General features: G+C 42.1%; 1 protein-coding gene across 2 annotated transcripts in view; it reads left to right on the top strand.

The window, feature by feature from the left end:
* The window catches only part of FOCAD (focadhesin), a 346,212-nt gene that overhangs the window by 203,421 nt on the left and 123,154 nt on the right, over positions 1-19,637 (top strand). For both annotated transcript variants that reach the window (XM_077475201.1, XM_077475202.1), the window contains exons 13-14: positions 5,477-5,578; positions 10,149-10,279. In XM_077475201.1, coding sequence (XP_077331327.1) covers positions 5,477-5,578; positions 10,149-10,279 — 233 coding nt within the window. The remainder of the gene's footprint in view (positions 1-5,476; positions 5,579-10,148; positions 10,280-19,637) is intronic.

Here is a 19,637-nt window from a genome sequence, read left to right as displayed (position 1 = left end):
CAAGAAGAAATCCATTGTTGAAACAAAGCCATAAGATGTCCCGTTTGCGGGAAGCCATGTGGGGGACACCACAAACATGTGGAAGATGCTCTGGTCAGATGAGACCAAAATTTAACTTTTTGTCCTAAAAGCAAAATTTTATGTGTGGCAGAAAACTAACACTGCACATCACCCTGAACAGACCATTCTCACCGTGAAATATGGTGGTGGTGGCAACATCATGTTGTGGGGATGCTTTTCTTCAGCAGGGGCAGGGAAGCTGGTCTGAGTTGATGGGGAAAATGGATGGAGCCAAATACAGGGCAATCTTAGAAATAAACCTGTTAGAATCTTCAAAAGACGTGAGACTGGGCCGGGGGTTCACCTTCCAGCAGGACAAGGACCCTAAACATACAGCCAGAGCTGCAATGGAATGGTTTTAGATTAAAGCATATTCATGTGTTTGAGTGACCCAGTCAAATCCAATTGAGAATCTGTGGCGCAACTTGAAAATTGCTATTCACAGATGCAAAGAAGAATGGGCAACAAATGTATTCTCTAGATGTCCAAAGCTGGTAGAGACGTGCCCAAAAAGACTTGCAGCTGTAATTGCAGCGAAAGGTGGTTCTACAAAGTATTGACTCGGGGGGCTGAATACAAATGCAGGCCGCACTTTTCAATATTTGTAAAAAAAAATGTAAAACCATTTATTATTTTCCTTCCATTTCACAATTATGTGCCACTTTGTGTTGGTTTATCACATAAAATCCCAATAAAATACATTTATGTTTTTGGTTGTAACATGACAAAATGTGTAAAATTTCGAGGGGCATGAATACTTTATCAAGGCACTGTACATCCAATATACAAGCATTTAACCACTTCCCGACCGGCGCACGCTGATGTACGTCAGCAGAATGGCACGGCTGGGCAAATGGACGTACAGGTACATATCGTAAATAAATAAAACATGAAACAAAAACTAAAAAGTCCACTTTTTATGTATAGCAGCGCATGCACATTTTTTCAGAATATGCGTAAAAGTTCAGTTCAGTGTTCAGAAGATAGGGTGCTTTGTTCAATCGACTTGCGTTTGTGATTAAAACACAGCTTCCACCATACAGATCACCACTTGTGGTACCAAGGCCGACCCCCTATGGGAATGCACTCACCAAACGTATGAAACCAATAAGCCTTCAGAATGCCATTGCAGTTTTCTCCTTTTACCACCAGTTATCTCCTTTGTGGGAAACGACTTTCACATATAGGAAACAAAAATGCCCAGACATAGCATAATACTGTATAACCATATTTATTATGTAAAAGCAAAATCCATATATGCGTACCAAGTAAAAAACTGTTTAAGCGTTTAAAAATACTGTGCCTTATTCCGCTGTGTTGAATCCGTCCGAGGAGAACCGACCGTTTACAACGTGCACCTAAAAGTGTGTGCTTCCGTATTTCCTCGGATCGTTGGAACGCAGGGATTGAGGCGCACTTGTCACTTCCGGTATAGTTACGTCTGACGCGTTTCGTCATTTCCGACTTCATCTGAGGGCGTCCCCTTAAATTTTCCACCGTGCCATAGTGTAAACAAGCATCTCCCTGTTCTGCCTAGCAACAGTTACACTTATCTCTGCTCCCTGTGATTGGAGCAGAGATCAGTGATGTCCCCCACAGTTAGCAACACGCTCCTAGGACACGCTTGGCCTCTACACTGCCATCTAGTGGTTAACCCCTTCACTGCCAGTGTCATTTACACAGGAATCGGTGCCTTTTTATAGCACTGATTGCTGTATAAATGACAATGGTCCCAAAAATGTGTCAAAAATGTCCTATGTGTCCGCCATAATGTCGCACTAACAATAAAAATTGCTAATCGCCTTCATTACTAGTAAAAAAAAAAAATTATTAATAAAAATGCCATAAAACTATCCCCTATTTTGTAAAAGCTATAACTTTTGCGCGAACCAATCAATAATCGCTTATAGCAAAAAGTAAAAAATATTGTGTGTTTTTTTCAAAATTGTTGCTCTTTTCTTGTTTATAGCGCAAAAAAATTAAACCACAGGGGGGATCAAATACCACCAAAAGAAAGCTCTATTTGTGGGAAAAAAAGAACATCAATTTTGTTTGGGATCCAAGTCAAACAACCGCGCAATTATCAGTTAAAGCGACGCAGTGCCGAATCTCAAAACGTGGTCTTGTCTTAAGCCAGCAAAATGGTCCGGTCTGAAAGTGGTTAACACTGCAAGTGATCCCAGTAGAAGTCCTGGTGAAATTGCATACATATACTTGAGTATATAAAATTATTAACATATAGATTAAATTTGCAACAAGTCCAGTTTCAGGGGCCACTGAGAGATGTTCGCAGGCAGGGCCGCTGTTAGAAATCATGGGGGCCCGTACAGCCTACCTGACAGGGCCCCGAGCAGCTCTGCAAAGTGTGCCTGGCACAATCCCTCACACATCTCTGGCAGCAGCCCCTCCCTCTGGAGCTACCAAGAGAGCAAGGCAGGCAGGTATTTGTGGTATATCCCTCTGTCAGTTTGGCCCGAAACTCTCAATTTAGAATCGACAGATTCACCTCCCACCACCCAGTAATTTCCACTCCTGCTACAAGCTCCTGGGTCCCTGTGATTCAAGGTTGTGCATGAGGGCAGAAAGTGACCTTATACATGTCTTAACTGCTGTTATAATATCACCTAGAGTTTGGTTCAGACACGTTGTTAGCCATTTGAAAGCCATATGATGGTAGTTCTGAGTAGGGTATACACACTGCACTCTCCACTAATCAACGTGCTTTAGCAGCGCCGCAACATCGGCCACCATCAAGGGTTAAAAGCACCCCGCTAGCGGTGGAAAAGCTTTGCTATAACAGTGATAAAGCGCTGCTAAAACTAGCGGCGCTTTACCACTAACGCTGCCGCCACCCCAGTGTCAAAGCACCTTTAATGCTATACTGAACACTGCACACACAAAATTGGCACAGATCTAGTTACCCTGCACTATTTACATGAGATAATAATAGGAAAGAGACACTTTTTTTCAGTAGACTTCAAATCCACACAAACACTACAGCAGTCACACTATTAGAACACTGAAACACTTGCCTAATAGTCTCTGCTTCTGGTCTGGATGAACTACAGCAGCAGCAGCTCTTGCATGGAAGGTCACGCAGCCCAGTTCTGTCTCTACTTCCTGGAAAATCACCTTTATTTTTTAACAAAAAAAGAAGATACAAATGTAAATGGTTACAGCAGATATGGATGTACAATAAATGATCATTCCAGTAACAGAGTAGAGCATCTCTAGCAGATTAGCAAGAGAGACCATAAAGCGGAGGTCCAAAATGTAGTATATTGCCAGAAATATACTCAAGTATTATTAACAGGAATAACCTTTAGGTTAAACAGTTTACAGGAGTAATAATGGCATTACCCCAAGGTTATAAATGGAGAGCACAAGCATGTTCCTCAACACTAGAGCGTAAGTGTAGGCAAATACCTGATGTCTACTGTAACAGAACTAGTGTAACTACAACTTAAATAAAGGAATAGTAGAACAGGAAAGATAAGATAGAGAACAAAAAAGAGAGGAAGTAGTAAGGTGGGAAGAATTAGGAGGGGGGAGAAGAAGCGTTGTGACCTCTCCTGCCAGATTATTCCAAATATTCTGATATAATACACTGGGAATGTATGGTACATCATTAAATATAGTGTTAGAGAAAGGCTATAAGATACCAGGGCTGCCATATTTTGTTAATTTAGGTGTTGTTGAGTCGAGTTGTGGAATATTCCATGTTATAAACATCTTGAATAAGTTTGTAGAGATCTGCTAAGGATGGTGGTAGTGGTTATTTTCATTTTAAAGCTATCGGGCATCTAGCTGTAGTCAAAACATGGTTTATCAGCTTGGTAGTGAGTTCAGCTCTTTTTGGGATTAGTAATTCCAGAAGGTAGTGTACTGAGAGGAAGAGAGGAAGTAGTAAGGTGGGAAGAATTAGGAGGGGGGGAGAAGAAGCGTTGTGACCTCTCCTGCCAGATTATTCCAAATATTCTGATATAATACACTGGGAATGTATGGTACATCATTAAATATAGTGTTAGAGAAAGGCTATAAGATACCAGGGCTGCCATATTTTGTTAATTTAGGTGTTGTTGAGTCGAGTTGTGGAATATTCCATGTTATAAACATCTTGAATAAGTTTGTAGAGATCTGCTGAGGATGGTGGTAGTGGTTATTTTCATTTTAAAGCTATCGGGCATCTAGCTGTAGTCAAAACATGGTTTATCAGCTTGGTAGTGAGTTCAGCTCTTTTTGGGATTAGTAATTCCAGAAGGTAGTGTACTGGATCTAAAGCATTTGGAGGGCCAAATAATGATTTTATGAGCGATTTAGTGTGTTCCCAAAATAATTATGGAAACTCCCTTTTTAAAGGATATCCTGGTTTCTGATCGAACGATTGGGATCAATAAATACCAGTCTAACTTTGTGATCATTGTCAAGAAGCACTATCCCTGTCTCCATGTTTTCCTATTACCAGTGAGATCTTGGGTCCATTTAGATATATGAATCCTTAAAAGCTTGTCCTAGCACCCTCTTAATATCCTACCACATCTTTACCATATCACAATGAACATGAACTTCCAAAATACCAGAGACCCACAGTTTAAATAGTAAGATGCCAGAATAATTCAACCAAGGAGTACAACCGACTATTTAATATGTTAAATGTTACACATGCATGCTATTGTTATGTATTATATGGTGGTCCTTGCTACTCGTAATCTGTATGTTCTTTATTTGTATCATAGTCTCTTAAAAATATCATAAATATAAATTAGAAAAATAAACTGCCAACCATTGTTGTCACGGTTCAGTTACTTTTGATCTGAAAAAAAAAAAGAACACACAGATATTCATTTGTACAACTTTTATATTCTTTAGGTTCTTGAGACTTAGGCTCTGTTTACTATAGGAACTGCATATGAACTGCACTGCATTCCTGTTCAATTTATGTGCGATTTAGTGCAGTTCAATTTGAGCCACCTAATTTTGAATGGGCACAAATTGCACCACATCGCACCAAAGAAGTGCATGCATCTTTTTTGAGCTTCACCACAAACTGATTGTTTTTTACCATGCAATAGGGTGCAGGCAAGCACACTGCATTTGCAACCTGCGATTGGATGTCGTTAACTTTGTACCGCCACCCGCACATCGCAAAGGGCAGTGAGATTTGCATGCAGTGTTGAAAATGCGCACGGATCGTTGCATTTCCTGCAAATCTTGCAGATTAAGAAATTGGCAAGCAGTTTTTCTTAAAAAATAAAAAAAAATTAAAGAATAAAACGGGTGAGGCACAAAGAAAATTCTGCAACAGTTATGCAAATCACCTGGGTGGTAGGTTTATTAATTAAACCCAAATTCTCACAGTAAATTGACATTCAAAAATGATATTGAATAATAAAACAGTATCATTCTTTATCCATAGGTATGTGTGCCTCAGATCCTTCGATCCTTGCAGATGATTGGCAGCACATCAAAGCTTCAACCAGTTGTCATGCGCCTTATGACAACTTTGTGGGAGAAACAGGTATTAAGAGTATGCTGATGTTCATTAAAGGGGTTGTAAAGGTAAAAGTTTTTTCACCTTAATGCATAGAATGGTGAAAAAACATCCGACAATGCCGCCCCCCCCCATCCCCCTGTTTTACTTACTGACCCCTCGAAAGTCCTGTGCTCGTCCCCGACATCCTCTTCACCACTCACCCTGGCCGTCGATTGGCTAGAGTGGATGGATTGAAAGCAGCACAGCCATTGGCTCTCGCTGCCGTCAATCACATCCAATGATGCGGCGCGCCAGGGGGGTGGGGCCAAGTGATACAGTGAGCCGCTACGGCCGCCAGCTGTATCACGCAAGCGCGCCCGCAAGCAGTCCACACCATGCGAGGGAGCTCGCATGAAGTTGTGGAGTCCTTGCGGGAGGGAGCCGAGACAGCCGCCGAGGGACCCCAGAAGAGCAGGTTCGGGGCCACTTGCAAAACAAGCTGCACAATGGAGGTAAGTATAACATGTTTGCTATTTAAAAAAAAAAATTGCCTTTAGTGATCCTTTAAGTAGGCTGAAACTTTCATTGATGTTAATTTTTACTATTGTACATTTTGGAATTGGAATATTATTCTGTTATTCTGTGGTATTTATACATTCTGCTTGGACTGATTGTACATGTGATCCGTTATCTTTTATTTTCTTCTTTCTCAATGTTCTGTTCCAGGATAAATGTTAGCTGTGTGGTTGCCGCAAAGCTGGCTAATGTATACAACTTGGTTTAAAGAAAAGCAAAAGTCTGAAAATTCCAAACAATTTTGGCAATCATTGGACCAGTGTGGGTTAAAAAAGATTTTATATATACTGTATGTAGGCAAGAAAAAGTATGTGCATCCCTATGAATGAACTAATTTTCTGCAGTAATTTGCCATAAAATGTGATCTGATCCTCATCTGTCACAACAATAGACAAACACAAGCTGGTAACACACAAACAATTCTATTTTTGTTGTGTCTCTATTGAACACACCCAATAAACATTCACACTGCTGGGTTAAAAAGAAAGCAAATCCATAGAATAATTACTTCAAGAAAAGTTAATTGGAGTCAGTAGTTTAGCACACACAGAGTTCAATTAATGAAATGAGTTGGAGGTGTGGTTTTACAGCTACATCGATAAAACACTTTTTAAAGTGGAACTTTACGCCAGCCATACACGATTCAAATTTCGAAAGAATTTTCTTTTGAAAATCGTATCTAAGAATTTTTGTACGAATTTTGCGGGCTTTTGTGGGCTGCAGCAACAGCCGATTTTTGTGCGGAAATCAAATTTGAGGAATCGGACATGTTGGAAATTTTTTGAAAAACTAACGATTTTCTAATCAATGATGGGAGAATCGTGTGAGAATTGTAATAAAAAAAGAAAATTTACGGAGAGAAAAGAAGATTCCCAGCCACGAAAATTCTTTTCTGTAGCAACATGAGGTAAAATTGAAGGCTTGGTCAGCCGAATTTCGAAAATCAATGGTGGCATCATCGGATCACAAAAAAAAAAAAACTTTCTGATTTTGAAAAGAAAATTTATTTGAAATTTGACCATGTATGGCCTGCATTAGTCAGACAATTAGGTCCTGCTAGATCATTTCAGGCTGGCCTAGTTTGCAAGTATAACATGCAAAACATTAACAATAAGCGTATATACTGTATAAAATCCCCCCTGCTCTACACATGCTCAGTTTCTCTCCATTTTTAGGCACTTCCGAGTTTGTAGAGGCCAATCTGCTAACATCTTTAAAGCAAAATTAAACCCTCCTATCCTTTACAGCCAAGGAAGCTATTTCTGTTTGATCTGCAACTACCATGGTGCTGCACATGACACCAGCCATTTGAAGGTTTGACACTTTGGTTAATGACACAAGCAAATGTGACAGTTGTCAATCCTGGCATTTCAGGAATGTAATATTTTTTGTGAAACTGTTAATTTGATGGGTTTAGTTCTGCCTTATGATTTACTGCTGGGGCTCTGGGCTTCAGCAAAATGGCAGCCCCTGGCAAGAAGAAACAGGAGCAATACTGGAGGCATTTTACAGCACACACTAATTTTGGCAGCATAAGTATTAATGTGGAATGGTATGTTCTTTGTTAAAGAACATTATTTTTTATCAAGCTGTTATGGGTAAAGTTCCACTTTAAGATTGTTGGTCAAGAAGTATCAGCTGATGTGAACCATGCCTGGCAAAAAGGAGCTCTTTAAAGATATGTGATCAAGAGTTAATATGCATACGGATGGAAAGGAATACAAAGCAATCTCAAAGTGTGTAGGCATCCATCGGATGACAAATTGCCTATAAATGCAGACAGTTTAGCACTGTGGCTACTTTTCTCAAAAGTGGGTGCCCAGCCAAGATGACTCCCAAGGTACAACACATAATCCTCAATGAGGTAAAGAAGAACCCACAAGTAACAGCTAAAGGCTTGAAGAAATCACTGTAACAGGCAAACATCCATGTTCTTGAGTCTGCCATATGTATGTCTTTTTTTACAGGCAGGGTGTCTGTGGCAGAAAACCATGGCGGAAACCATAAAAAATAATAATAATAATAAAATAATAAAAAATTTAAAAAAACCTTGCTATGCGCCTGTAGTTTGCCAAAGAGCACCTTGGAAAACTGAAAAGGCTACTGGGAAAATGTTTTGTGGACTGATGAAATATTATTCCAACAAAACATCATCCCAATGGTAAAGTAGGGTGGAAGGAACATCTTGTTTTGAGCTTACTTTGGGCCTGGACCACTTGCCGTCATCAAGGGGAAAATACATTCCCAAATCTACCAAAATATCCTACAGGATGATGACAGGGTGGCTGTCCACCAGATGAAGCTTAGCAGATGTTGGGAGATGCAGCAGGACATTGACCATACTAGCTCATTATGAAATATTCACCTTAGTTCGAAGCCCCAATGTGGTCCCCGTGCATGGCTCCGGCCGGCGACATCGCTCCCGGAGTTATTTCCTGGTATTGCGGGCTCCGGCGCTGTTATTGGCCAAATGTCACTCCCACGCGTGTGTGAAGGGGGGCCACCGCTAACGGCACATCAGTTGAAGCAATGGCACGAATGAGCAGTATCTTCAGTGCCCATGTGCCAATGATGTCAGCACATGCTGATTCAGGGGATATCTCCTAAACCACGTAGGTTTAGGAGATATCCATGGTAGCTACAGGTAAGCCTTATTATAGGCTTACCTGTAGTAAAAAGTGGATTGTAAGGGTTTACAACCACTTTAATCTTTGAAATAAATCCACCACACACTGGCTTCAGAAAAAGAAAATACACCTTTTTTGGAGGGGCCCAGTTAGAGCCCAGACTTTAATTTCATAGAGATGCTTTGGTGGAGTGACCTCAAGAGAGCTGTTCATACAAATTTGTCTGAACCAAATTCGTTTTGTAAAGAGGAATGGTCAAAAATTCCTCCTGAACATAGTGCATGTCTGAGCTACCAAAAGAACTTGCATTGCTGCCAAAGGAGGTTCAACCAGCTATTCACTCCACATGCATTCCAGAGCATTTCTTTCTGCATCAAAAACTCATGGCTAGTAGGTTATAAGGTTTTCAATGGCATAGCTCCAGGGATTTCCAGTTCCAGAAAAAAAAGTAGAATATGCTGCATTTTTTCTGTACTGTACTGGAACACGGTAAAGCGAATCAAGCATACACCAAAAACGCACTGGAGAACATGTCCTTATTTAAGGTTAAGAAAAAATAGGGGGAAAAAAAATGCACTAGACTGCATCAAAAACATGCAAACTTGCCCTAAGAGTTCACTTTCGGTTTCTTCCAGCGCTGTATTTGTTTAATATGGTAAGTTCGGTAAAGACATGAGAAATTAGAATGGTTTGTGTGTTACCAGCCTAAATACATTGTGTTGCTCAGTTGTTGTGACTTGTGGATCACATCACGTTTTATGGCAAATTAATGGAGACAAACAGTTAATTCCAAGGGGCTCACATAATTTTTGATTATTTGTACACATGTATGTGTGTGTATGTCATTTTACTCTGTCGTGGGCCAATTTTTGGGCGATCTGCAAACTCGGACAGGAATCGGATCGCATGGTGTGAACACCCATGCGATCCGATTCTGCTGTGGACGGAAAAAAAGGGTTCTGTGCGAGTTTCGGCCGGATGCGATGCGAAATCAGCCATACTATCTGTATGGCTGAACTCGCATCGCACAGAAATCGGATGTGATTTGCACTGCAGTGCGGTGCGAATCACATCCGATCTGGTCACCGCAGCAGTGTGAACCCAGCCTAAAACCAACCAGGTGTAACCCTATACTACGTTGTAACCCAAAATTATTCTGTGTAATTAACCATTTGTGATAAAATAATTCAGATTGTAGTTTGTAGCAGTTTCTGGATCACATCATTGTCTAAGATGACTGCCTCAAGCAGTCAGTGTTGCCATTTTTCTCTCTTCCATTCTCTCATAGTGTTGAGAAAACTGAAGGGGAATCTGTTTTCTGTGGGGTGATACAAATTTTCTGAGACATTTCTTCTCGCTGTAACTTTGGTAATTGAAGTCTAGAGTAATCTACTGTGCAAATTTTGTTCCAGGACAGAGTCTATCCAGAGCTCCAGAAGCTAATTGCTGTTGCCGATTCCCAGTGTTTATCAACTGGCAAAGAAACCCAATGGGAGAAAACTGTTGCAAAAGCAGCAACTATCCGAGATATATGCAGGCAGAGGTAAATGTGTGTTCTTATTTGCTTATTGTGAGCAGCTAAAAAATGTTCCAAAGTTATAGCAAGACATAGCCAGAGTTCAGTTGTGATTTTGTTCTTGCTGCATGAGGCTGTGGTAGCAGACAATTCTACCAAAGTGGAAATAGGAGCCTTTAGGACAGGGGTAAGCAACCTTAAAGACGTGGAGATCTACCTGAACAGCATAGGGGAAGTCAAAGATCACCGACACCGTGTCACCTACTCACACCTGGTATACACCTCTAATTGCCGTACTAACGTGTCGCAATCGCGTGCATTGCACAGCAATCGTGTTTAAATCAGGTGGTTAGGAGGCACCTGTCAAACACGCTCAGATCGCTTTTCAGAGGAACAGCAGTGCCTGCTACACTTGTGAATGAGCCTTTAGTTGCATTCAGCAGCGGCACCCTTAGGGCTCATCCACGGTGTGAGTAAATCACAGTGAATTAGTGTGAAAGGAGCCGTATGCTATTATGCCCACTGTATTGCTTCATACTGACGTGAAAATCTCTTCTCTCCTGCTTCTGGCACCACTCTGCAGACCGCTAGCTGGGATAATAGATGGTTTGCAGTTGGTATCACTCTGCATGGTACAGGAGCCAGCACTACAGAGGAGGCATCAATCTATACGGTTCTTGATCCCTACTAGAGCTCCAACTTTACAAATATTCCCTCTGCATTGCACTGTTTGATGCTCTGGGATAGCAAGCCCAGATCGTGATTTACCAGTCACCTGGCAGCTATCTACTGGTAGATAACGATCTACGAGTTGCTGGCCCCTGCTTTGGTGCATACTTACAGGAGTCACTGTTTTCTGTGTACTTTGGTAGCACCTTCAAAGGACTTGGAATGTAGTATTTGACTTTTACTTATGATCTGTTTTACAATACATTTTATTTTACTAAAAAACAAAGCATAGAGGGGGGGGGGGGAGTAAAATTTTGGATTGACACAGATGGAGCATAAGTGTTATTATTACGTTATACCGTATTAAATGTATCATTTTGATGAATAAAAATACTTTGTTCATAACAAAAAAATAAAAATGTAAAAAGAATCGGAAGAAAATCTAAGTCAATTAAGTCAAGTGAATCAGAAATGTAAAAGTATATAAATAAATAAAGGCAAGAAGAAAGTAGCTAAGAAAGGGTGGGGTGGGGGGGGGGGGGGGGGGTAGGAGAAAGGGACATCAGATCCCTTTACTTTGGATATGATGGAGCAATATTCACTTGTGTTTATTGCTTCATTATACTGTCTTTGAATGGCTTCTCCATCCCCTACCAACTCAACAAGAATACATAAAAAAGCAAGCCAAAGCAACTCAAAAGCATCTTAAATTATTCTGTGCACCTGAAAGCGTGCTGTATTTGCTTTGGGTCTCCATCTGATGCTATGTAAATAAACCCTTATTTGCTATTGATCCTAAAAAGTTTTGTTGCCTTGGACATTTGCTAACTTCTTTTTTTTTTTTTACTTTTTATGTTTACTTTGCTGAAAAACAAAATAAAGTATTTAAGATAAATATAATTAATGACCTTTCATTATATAATTAGTTTCATATTTTCTGTGAAAATTAAAAACATTTGCAAAGGAATTGGGAATTATAACTAGAACCTTTTGTCTGCTTTCTACTGCTATCTATATCTCCAAAGTAGACAGTTCCTCTGTTTCCGTGTCACAAAAACAGAAAAATACAATGACAGAATTTTGTATTCCCTGCATTTTTTTTTTTTCAGTGACAATGGTCGCCAAACTGTGTACTGTAAACCTACGTGTCCCCATCTTTTCAGTGCATCTGTTATTCCTGCATGTTGCTGTGCATTTTCAGTTTGTGGCCCTGCCATTTCCCATTTCCTCTGAACCTCAGGGTATTCTCCAAGCTGCTGGCCTCAGTACTGGTCTTGCTGTGCATTTGAGCATTCCCATGGTGGGATACTTAGATGACCTCCTACTGAGGAAGCATTTGGCAAGCAGTTGGCTCAAGTTTTGACAGACAAGCATATTCCCGACTTGCCAGACCATGCAGAGATTCAGATGGATCCTGAATCTACAGAAGGAGCTGGAAATTACTTGGAGTATTTGAGTCTAGTCCTTAACACAATTTAAGCCAGAGTTCATCTGTGGGAGACACTCCACACTCTCCAAACATGCACTTGTACGTGTTAGTACAGGAGTCATTGGACTTTCAGCTTTTGCATGTAAGTTTTGGTCTGATGGTGCTCTCCTTTTGAAGCAGTCCATTTTGCCCAGTTTCAGTTCAAAGCCCTTCAACATTCTTTCTTTGACATTGAACAAGTCAGTCTAGTCAGTGGACATGTGGATTCATCTAGCACTGAGGACCAGGTTATGTTGGGCCTGGTGGGACAGGAATTCAGCTCTGGAAGAACTAAAGTCTTTCTTTCCGATCCTTTAAAACAGGGGTCATCAGCCCTGTCCTCAGGGCCTACTAACAGGCCAGGTTTGCAAGATAACTGAAATACATCACAGGTGATATCATTTGCTGCTCTGTGATTGCAGTATTCTAGTCTGCATCTCCCCAAGGTAATACATAAAACCTGGCCTGTTAGTGGGCCCTGAGGACAGGGTTAATGACCACTGCTTTAAAAGGTCCTGACAGATGACAGTCTGGCTGTGGAGGAGTTCTGGGCTTAAAGTGGATAACAGGGTACTTGGACATTGGAGGAATCTTGTCTCCAGATGAACTTGTTGGAGTTTCAGGCTATTTGGCTGTCTGCAGCACTGGACCAGACTTATCTGAATTCAGACAATGCTACAGAAGTAGTTTACATTAACCATGAGAAAGGAACCAAAAGTCTCGCTGCAACAATAGAGGTTGATCAAATCCTGAACATTCCAGTCTTGTCTGCAGTTTGTCTCCAGGTACACGGATCATCTAATGGATGTTCTGGTGGTTCCGTAGGATCAGTGCAACCTTATATCTACCTTTCCTCCCTTGAAATGTCTTCCACAGGATTTAGACTGAGGGCATTTCAGTTTTCCTCATTGCTCCAGATTTGACCTGGTTATATTGTTGGTGAGCGTAGGCTCTTCCAGATAACCTGGATATTCTTCTCTCAAGGGCGGACTTGTCATCCTTCTTCATGATCACTGGCTTTATTGGCATGGCTGTTGAAGCCCAAGCTTTGAAGTGCATGTGCATCTGTAAAGTGGTCATTCCCACAATGCTTAAAGCTAGATTTTGACTTCTAGTAAGGACTTTCACTGAATGTTGAAGGCATACTTCACATTGTGTGAGGCACACGACCTTTCACCCTAGAAAGTGTTCCCTGGGACGAATTCTTTAATTAAAACCTTAGTTCAGGGTGTTTACCATGTGGCTGCCTCTGTTTTTTTTTTCTCTGTTACTCTTTGAATTCTAAAACATGGTTCTCTTGGCACTTCAGTAACCATACTTTAAACTCATCAGAGATGTTCTGCTGTCCACCCTTATAAGGTGGTGTTCTTTACAGCTGTCACCTTTTACAAAATGAAAACACTTTTCTTTTCATACATCAAGGGACTCAGAGCCATAGTAGTTACTATGTGGTTTAATAGGCCACCTTTAGGTGATGGACACTGGCACGCCCTAAGACCAGAAGTGCACTCCCTATATAACCCCTCTCACTACTGAAAGCACCTCAGTTTTTTCGCAAGTGTCTAAGGTGTTGGTCACGAGTAAAGATGTGCTGTGCTGAGCTCCACTGGAGCAATCCTTGCTGGGGCTAGCCATGCTGACTGGATCCGTTCAAAGTGTCCTTTAATGGGCCTAAGGAATGATACCCAGGCCTTGCGTCCCGAAGAAACAAGGTTTTGCCTGCGAATGCTTCTCTTTTTAGAGAGCTGGACCCTGGGATCCAGTACTTTTTGGTAGTAAGGCCATTAAGTTTTTACTGGCAGGGTGCTGTTGCAGGTCCAAGATTGTGGGTAACCTCTAGGTTCCTGAAGGTTTCGGTGCCCACCATGAAGGGTGAAGATTGGGATCATCTCAGATAACCCTGCGGCAGGAAGGTAAGTGGAGTTTTCTAACAAATATCTTTGGATTTTCTTATGAATTTCACCTTTAAGTATTTAATGTCACCACTGGGGGCTGTATTGAGTACTCACCGCCTTATACTGGAAACAGAGCTGTGTCAGGAACCCTCACCTCCTCCTTCTCCTCTGGCCAAAGCAGCAGATCCTCTGGTAAGCAAAGGGGGGACTGGTCTCTCCTCCTGCGCCCCCCTAGGTTGAAATTACCCCCCTCAGGGCTTTGTATGCCCGAAATCACTCTTTTTTTTTTTGTTTAAAAAAAAAAAATGTGTGGCCGCTCAGCGGTGCTTTTTACCCCCCACCGCCACCATGTCAGCTGTTCGCTAGACACCTAGAGCCCGCTGCTCGCGCGAGAAAGCTCTTTATTTTGAAAACGGGGGGGGGGGGGCGTAATCAGAGCAGGGGGCGGGGCTAACGGCGTCAGATGCTGGCTACACGTGGAGGACCTTTTTTTAAAACCACTGTGTGTGTTGCTGCTGCTAGCTGTGGAGGGACACATGAGCAGAGGTGGCTTACTTCAGGTTTGGTGACACAGGCATTCCCCTTTGACACATCATTACTTTACCAGGCCAGGCATTAATAGAAGCTTTGAAGTGCTGGACTATAGCCTAGCAGTGTACATTCTTTTTGGTAGTGCCTCTGCTTTGTGCTTCAGGCTATGAGTGGAAGAGGGACCAGGAACTCCTCAAAGGGTTCTGAGGGTTTCACAACAACCTAAATCCATTTCCAAAAGAATGTCATCCTCCTCTGAGAGTGATGTGGCTGGTTAGATTGAGCCGTCAGGGGAGACTGATGTTGCAGCAGCGCTGGACACTTTAGCCCCTATATATATCACACAGGAGGTTTTTTTGTCTACCATTTCTAATTTGGAAAAGAAGATTGATGCTATGATCACTCTCTATAGTGGGTCTATAGTCTGTAGCAGATCCCCACCCAGTGCTCAGGACCCTCATATTGAGGTACAAGGTGCAGGGGATCAAAGAAGATTTTCCAAGAGATTTGGAAGATACTAATATATCCTCTTCAGAGGATCCTAATATAGAGGGAGTAGTATCACAAGACAGTTTGCTTGTACACTCTTACTAAATTGGTTCGTTCAACTTTTTTCTGCTTGCAGCGCATGCTCTTGATGAACCCACCTCTGGTTTGGGATCACTAAAACCTCCCCCATCTAGGGATGCTTTTCCTATTCATTCATGGCTAAAAAAGATTATATATTGTGAATGGTAACACCCGGATAAACAATTTTATCCTCCCGGAAAGTTTCCTATACTATATCCTATGGAGGAGGATTTCTATAAGGAATGGGGGGTTCCTGCAATTGATGCTGCAATCGCCTCAAAAATCTCACTTGTCCGGTGGATAATGCACTGATGTTAAAAGTTCCAACAGATAAAAAGTTGGAACTTCTTTTTAAGAACAATATGTCTCTAGCAAGATCAGTAGCGCATCCGGTCCTTGCGGCATTTGGTGTATCTCAGTCCATTAAGGAACAGTTTGTGGAGATAGTTAAAATTCTTCCTTATCAACAGGCCCAGCAATGGGCTGGCGTATCAGATGCACTATGTTTTACAGTAGATGCTATGAAAGATTCCATTATCCAAGCTTATGTTAGGACTAGTGCATTCTCGCAGAGTTCTGTGGCTAAAGAATTGGTCAGCTGAAGCACCGTGTAAGAAACTTTTGGCCAGTTTCCCTTTTCATGGTGAACGGCTATTTGGGGACGATCTGGATAAACACATCCAAAGAATCTCTAATGGGAAGAGCACTCTTTTACCGGTAAAGAAGAAGTTTAAACATTTCTCCTTTAAGCGTGCTTCCTCAACTGTGCTAGGGACATCAGCCTCTAGGCAGTCTCGATGGCCTCCACTGTCAGGTTCAAGAGGAAGGCCCCAAGGGACAGGGTCAAAGAGGTCTTGGGGCATTAAGCCTGCAAAACAGAATGCTAAGGCCCCCTTTTGAAGGGTTGCCCCCGCTCGCTTGGGTGGGGGGGAAGGCCTCTGCATTTTTTAAAGCTCTGGCAGGAACAATGTCAAGACAGATGGGTGGCTTCCTCAGTTTCTCTAGGTTACAAACTAGAGTTCCGAGAATTTCCGTCTCCACGTTTTCTAAGATCAAACGTTCCCAGAGATCCAGAGAAAAGGAAGTCTCTCTTTTTAGCTCTGGATCATCTCTTATCCCAGCTGGTGATATCAGAGGTTCCCTTAGAGGAACAGGGCTCAGGTTTTTATTCAAACTTTTTCACGATTCCAAAACCAAACGGGAAAGTAAGACCCATTCTAGATCTTAAAGATCTGAACCGGCACTTAAATATCCTGTCCTTTTGCATGGAATCATTCTGATCGGTTGTTTCCATCATGCAAGGAGGGGAGTTTTTGTAATCGATCGATATCAAGGATGCATATCTCCACGTGCCGATATATCCCGCTCACCAGAAATTTCTTAGCTTCGAGATAGAAAATCATTGTTTTCAGTTTGTGGCCCTGCCATTCGGTCTAGCCACCGCACCGCGGGTGTTCTCAAAGATTCTGGCACCTCCTTTAGCCAGATTAAGGGATCAAGGCATAACTGTCCTAGCCTATTTAGACAATCTACTTTTAATAGATCATTCAGTCTCTGGTCTAAACCAAAGTTTAATCACAGCTTTAAACTACCTAGAATCTCTGGGTTGGATACTCAACCTAGAAAAATCCTCCTTAAAGCCATCAAGGAGATTACAGTACTTGGGGATGGTCATAGATACTGTACAGAAGAAGGTATTCCTACCCCAGACAAGAATCATTTCCATTATAGGACTAATTCAACTTGTCAAAGCAAAGAAAGATCCTTCCATTAGGCTGTGCATGAGATTGTTAGGGAAAATAGTGGCCTCCTTTGAGGCCATTCCTTACACGCAGTTTCACTCAAGACTGCTACAAAATACCATCCTGTCGGTCTGCAACAAGAAGGTTCAGGCTTTAGACGTACGTCACAGCCTAAATTGGTTGATATCCAGCAACCTCCAAAAGGGGAAATCCTTTCTACCAGTATCCTGGAAAGTGGTGACAACGGATGCCAGCCTTCTAGGCTGGGGAGCAGTCCTGGAAGAAGCTTCTGTCCAGGGGAGATGGTCCGGGTCAGAGAAAACTTTGCCCATCAACATGCTAGAGATTCGGGCAGTACGTTGGGCCCTAGAGTCCTGGACACTCAGGCTACAGGATTTTCCTGTCAGGGTTCAATCCGACAATGCCACGGCTGTGGCTTACATCAATCACCAAGGGGGCAGAAGAAGTCGTGCAGCCCAAAAAGAGGTGAATCGTGTTCTTGCTTGGGCAGAAAACAACATCCCTTGCTTATCAGCGATTTTCATTCCAGGAATAGAAAATTGGTAGGCGGACTACTTGAGTCGCCAACAGTTATTCCTGGGGGAATGGTCCCTTCACCCTGACATCTTCCTAGCGATACGTCAGAGATGGGGTATTCTGGACGTGGACCTGTTCGCATCCAGGTTCAGCAGCAAGGTCGACAACTTTGTGTCAAGAACGAGGGATCCGCTAACATGCCGAACAGACGCTTTAGTCTTCCCATGGGATCAGTTTTCACTGATCTATGCGTTTCCTCCAGTTCTGCTACTTCCGTGTCTTCTCTGCAGGAACGAAAGCAGGTGATTCTGGTGGCCCAGAAGATCTTTTGCCGAGATTATAAAGATAGCGGTAGGAGTCCCTTGGACTCTGCCATTATGGCCAGACCTTCTTGCACAAGATCCGGTATTCCATCCTACCTTACGGACGCTAAATTTAACAGTTTGACTATTGAAACCCACATTCTAAAGGACCGTGGGTTATCTCCTTCAATAGTGTCTACTTTGGTTATCCGGCCTCCAGAATCATTTACTACAGAGTCTGGAAGGCATATGTTTACTGGTGTGGATCCAGGGGTTGGATCCTTGAATTCCTGCAAATGGGATTAGAAATTAAGCTGGCCTTGAGTACTATCATGGGCCAGGTCTCAGCCTTATCAGTGTTTTTTCAACGGCCTCTTGCTTCTCACTCTCTGATGCGTAGTTTTATTCTGGGGTAACACGGATCAATCCCCCTGTCAGGGCACCTCTAAATCCTTGGGATTTGAATTTAGTTTTATCGGCTTTACAGAATCAGCCTTTTTAGCCTATACGGGAAATTCCCTTGGTTCTTTTGACAAGGAAAATAATATTTTTGGTTACCATTTCTTCTGCTAGAAGAGTATCGGAACTAGTGGCTCTCTCTTGTAAAGAGCCATATTTGATCATTCATAAGGATAAGGTTGTTTTGCGTCCTCATCCTGAATTCCTACCAAAGGTGGGTGACAGGTTTTCATTTAAACCAAGATATTATTCTACCTTCTTTCTTCCCAGAGCCTTGATCTAGGGAAGAGAAGGCACTACGTTCTCTTGATGTAGTAAGAGCGGTCAGAGTCTATTTCAAGGCGACCACTCAGGCTCAGGTGTTTTGTTTGTAATGCCAGAAGGTAGAAAAAGGGGACAGGCAGCATCAAAATGTACTATTTCCAAATGGATTCATCAAGTGATTGTTCAAGCTTATGGACTAAGGAAGAAAATTCCTCCTTTTCATGTTAAAGCACACTCTACCAGGGCGGTTAGTGCTTCTTGGGCGTTGCATCATCAGGCCTTTATGGCTCAGATCTGTAAGGCCGCAACTTGGTCTTCAGTTCATACATTTTTCCAGATTTTATCAAATCGATGTTAAAGGTCATGAGGATATTGCCTTTGGGCGTAGTGTACTGCAGGCTGCAGTATGAGTCCTCAAGCCTCTTTTTGCCACACTTTGGTTGTGTCTCCCTCCCTTCAGTTGCCATTGCTATGGGACATCCCACATAGTAACTATTATGGCTCTGTGTCCCCTGATGTATGAAAAGAAAACAGGATTTTTAAAACAGCTTACCTGTAAAGTCCTTTTCTTTGTTGTATATCAGGGGACACAGAGGTCCCTCCCTTCTTTGGTATATATACTTCTATTGCTTGGCTACAAAACAGAGGTGCTCCCAGTAGTGGGAGGGGTTATATAGGGAGTGCACTTCTGGTCTTAGGGCGTGCCAGTGTCCATCACCTAAAGGTGGCCTATTAACCCACATAGTAACTACTATGGCTCTGTGTCCCCTGATGTACATCAAAGAAAAGGATTTTACCGGTAAGCTGTTTAAAAAATCCTGTTTTTCTGAAACCCATTTACAGCATGCTTTTTCTGGGTCTATGACTGAAAAGTACTGAAGCCAGGTACAACCCGACCAGCAATTTTTTTTAAAAGAGAGCCAGCAATTGCAGCAATTATTCTCAAGA

This window comes from Lithobates pipiens, unplaced genomic scaffold, assembly GCF_037356315.1.
Source record: "Lithobates pipiens isolate NorthernLeopardFrog02 unplaced genomic scaffold, aLitPip1_a1.2 Scaffold_13, whole genome shotgun sequence".
Classification (NCBI taxonomy): domain Eukaryota; kingdom Metazoa; phylum Chordata; class Amphibia; order Anura; family Ranidae; genus Lithobates; species Lithobates pipiens.
Note: the sequence above shows the minus strand (reverse complement) of the source record. Positions and strands in the feature narration are given on the sequence as shown.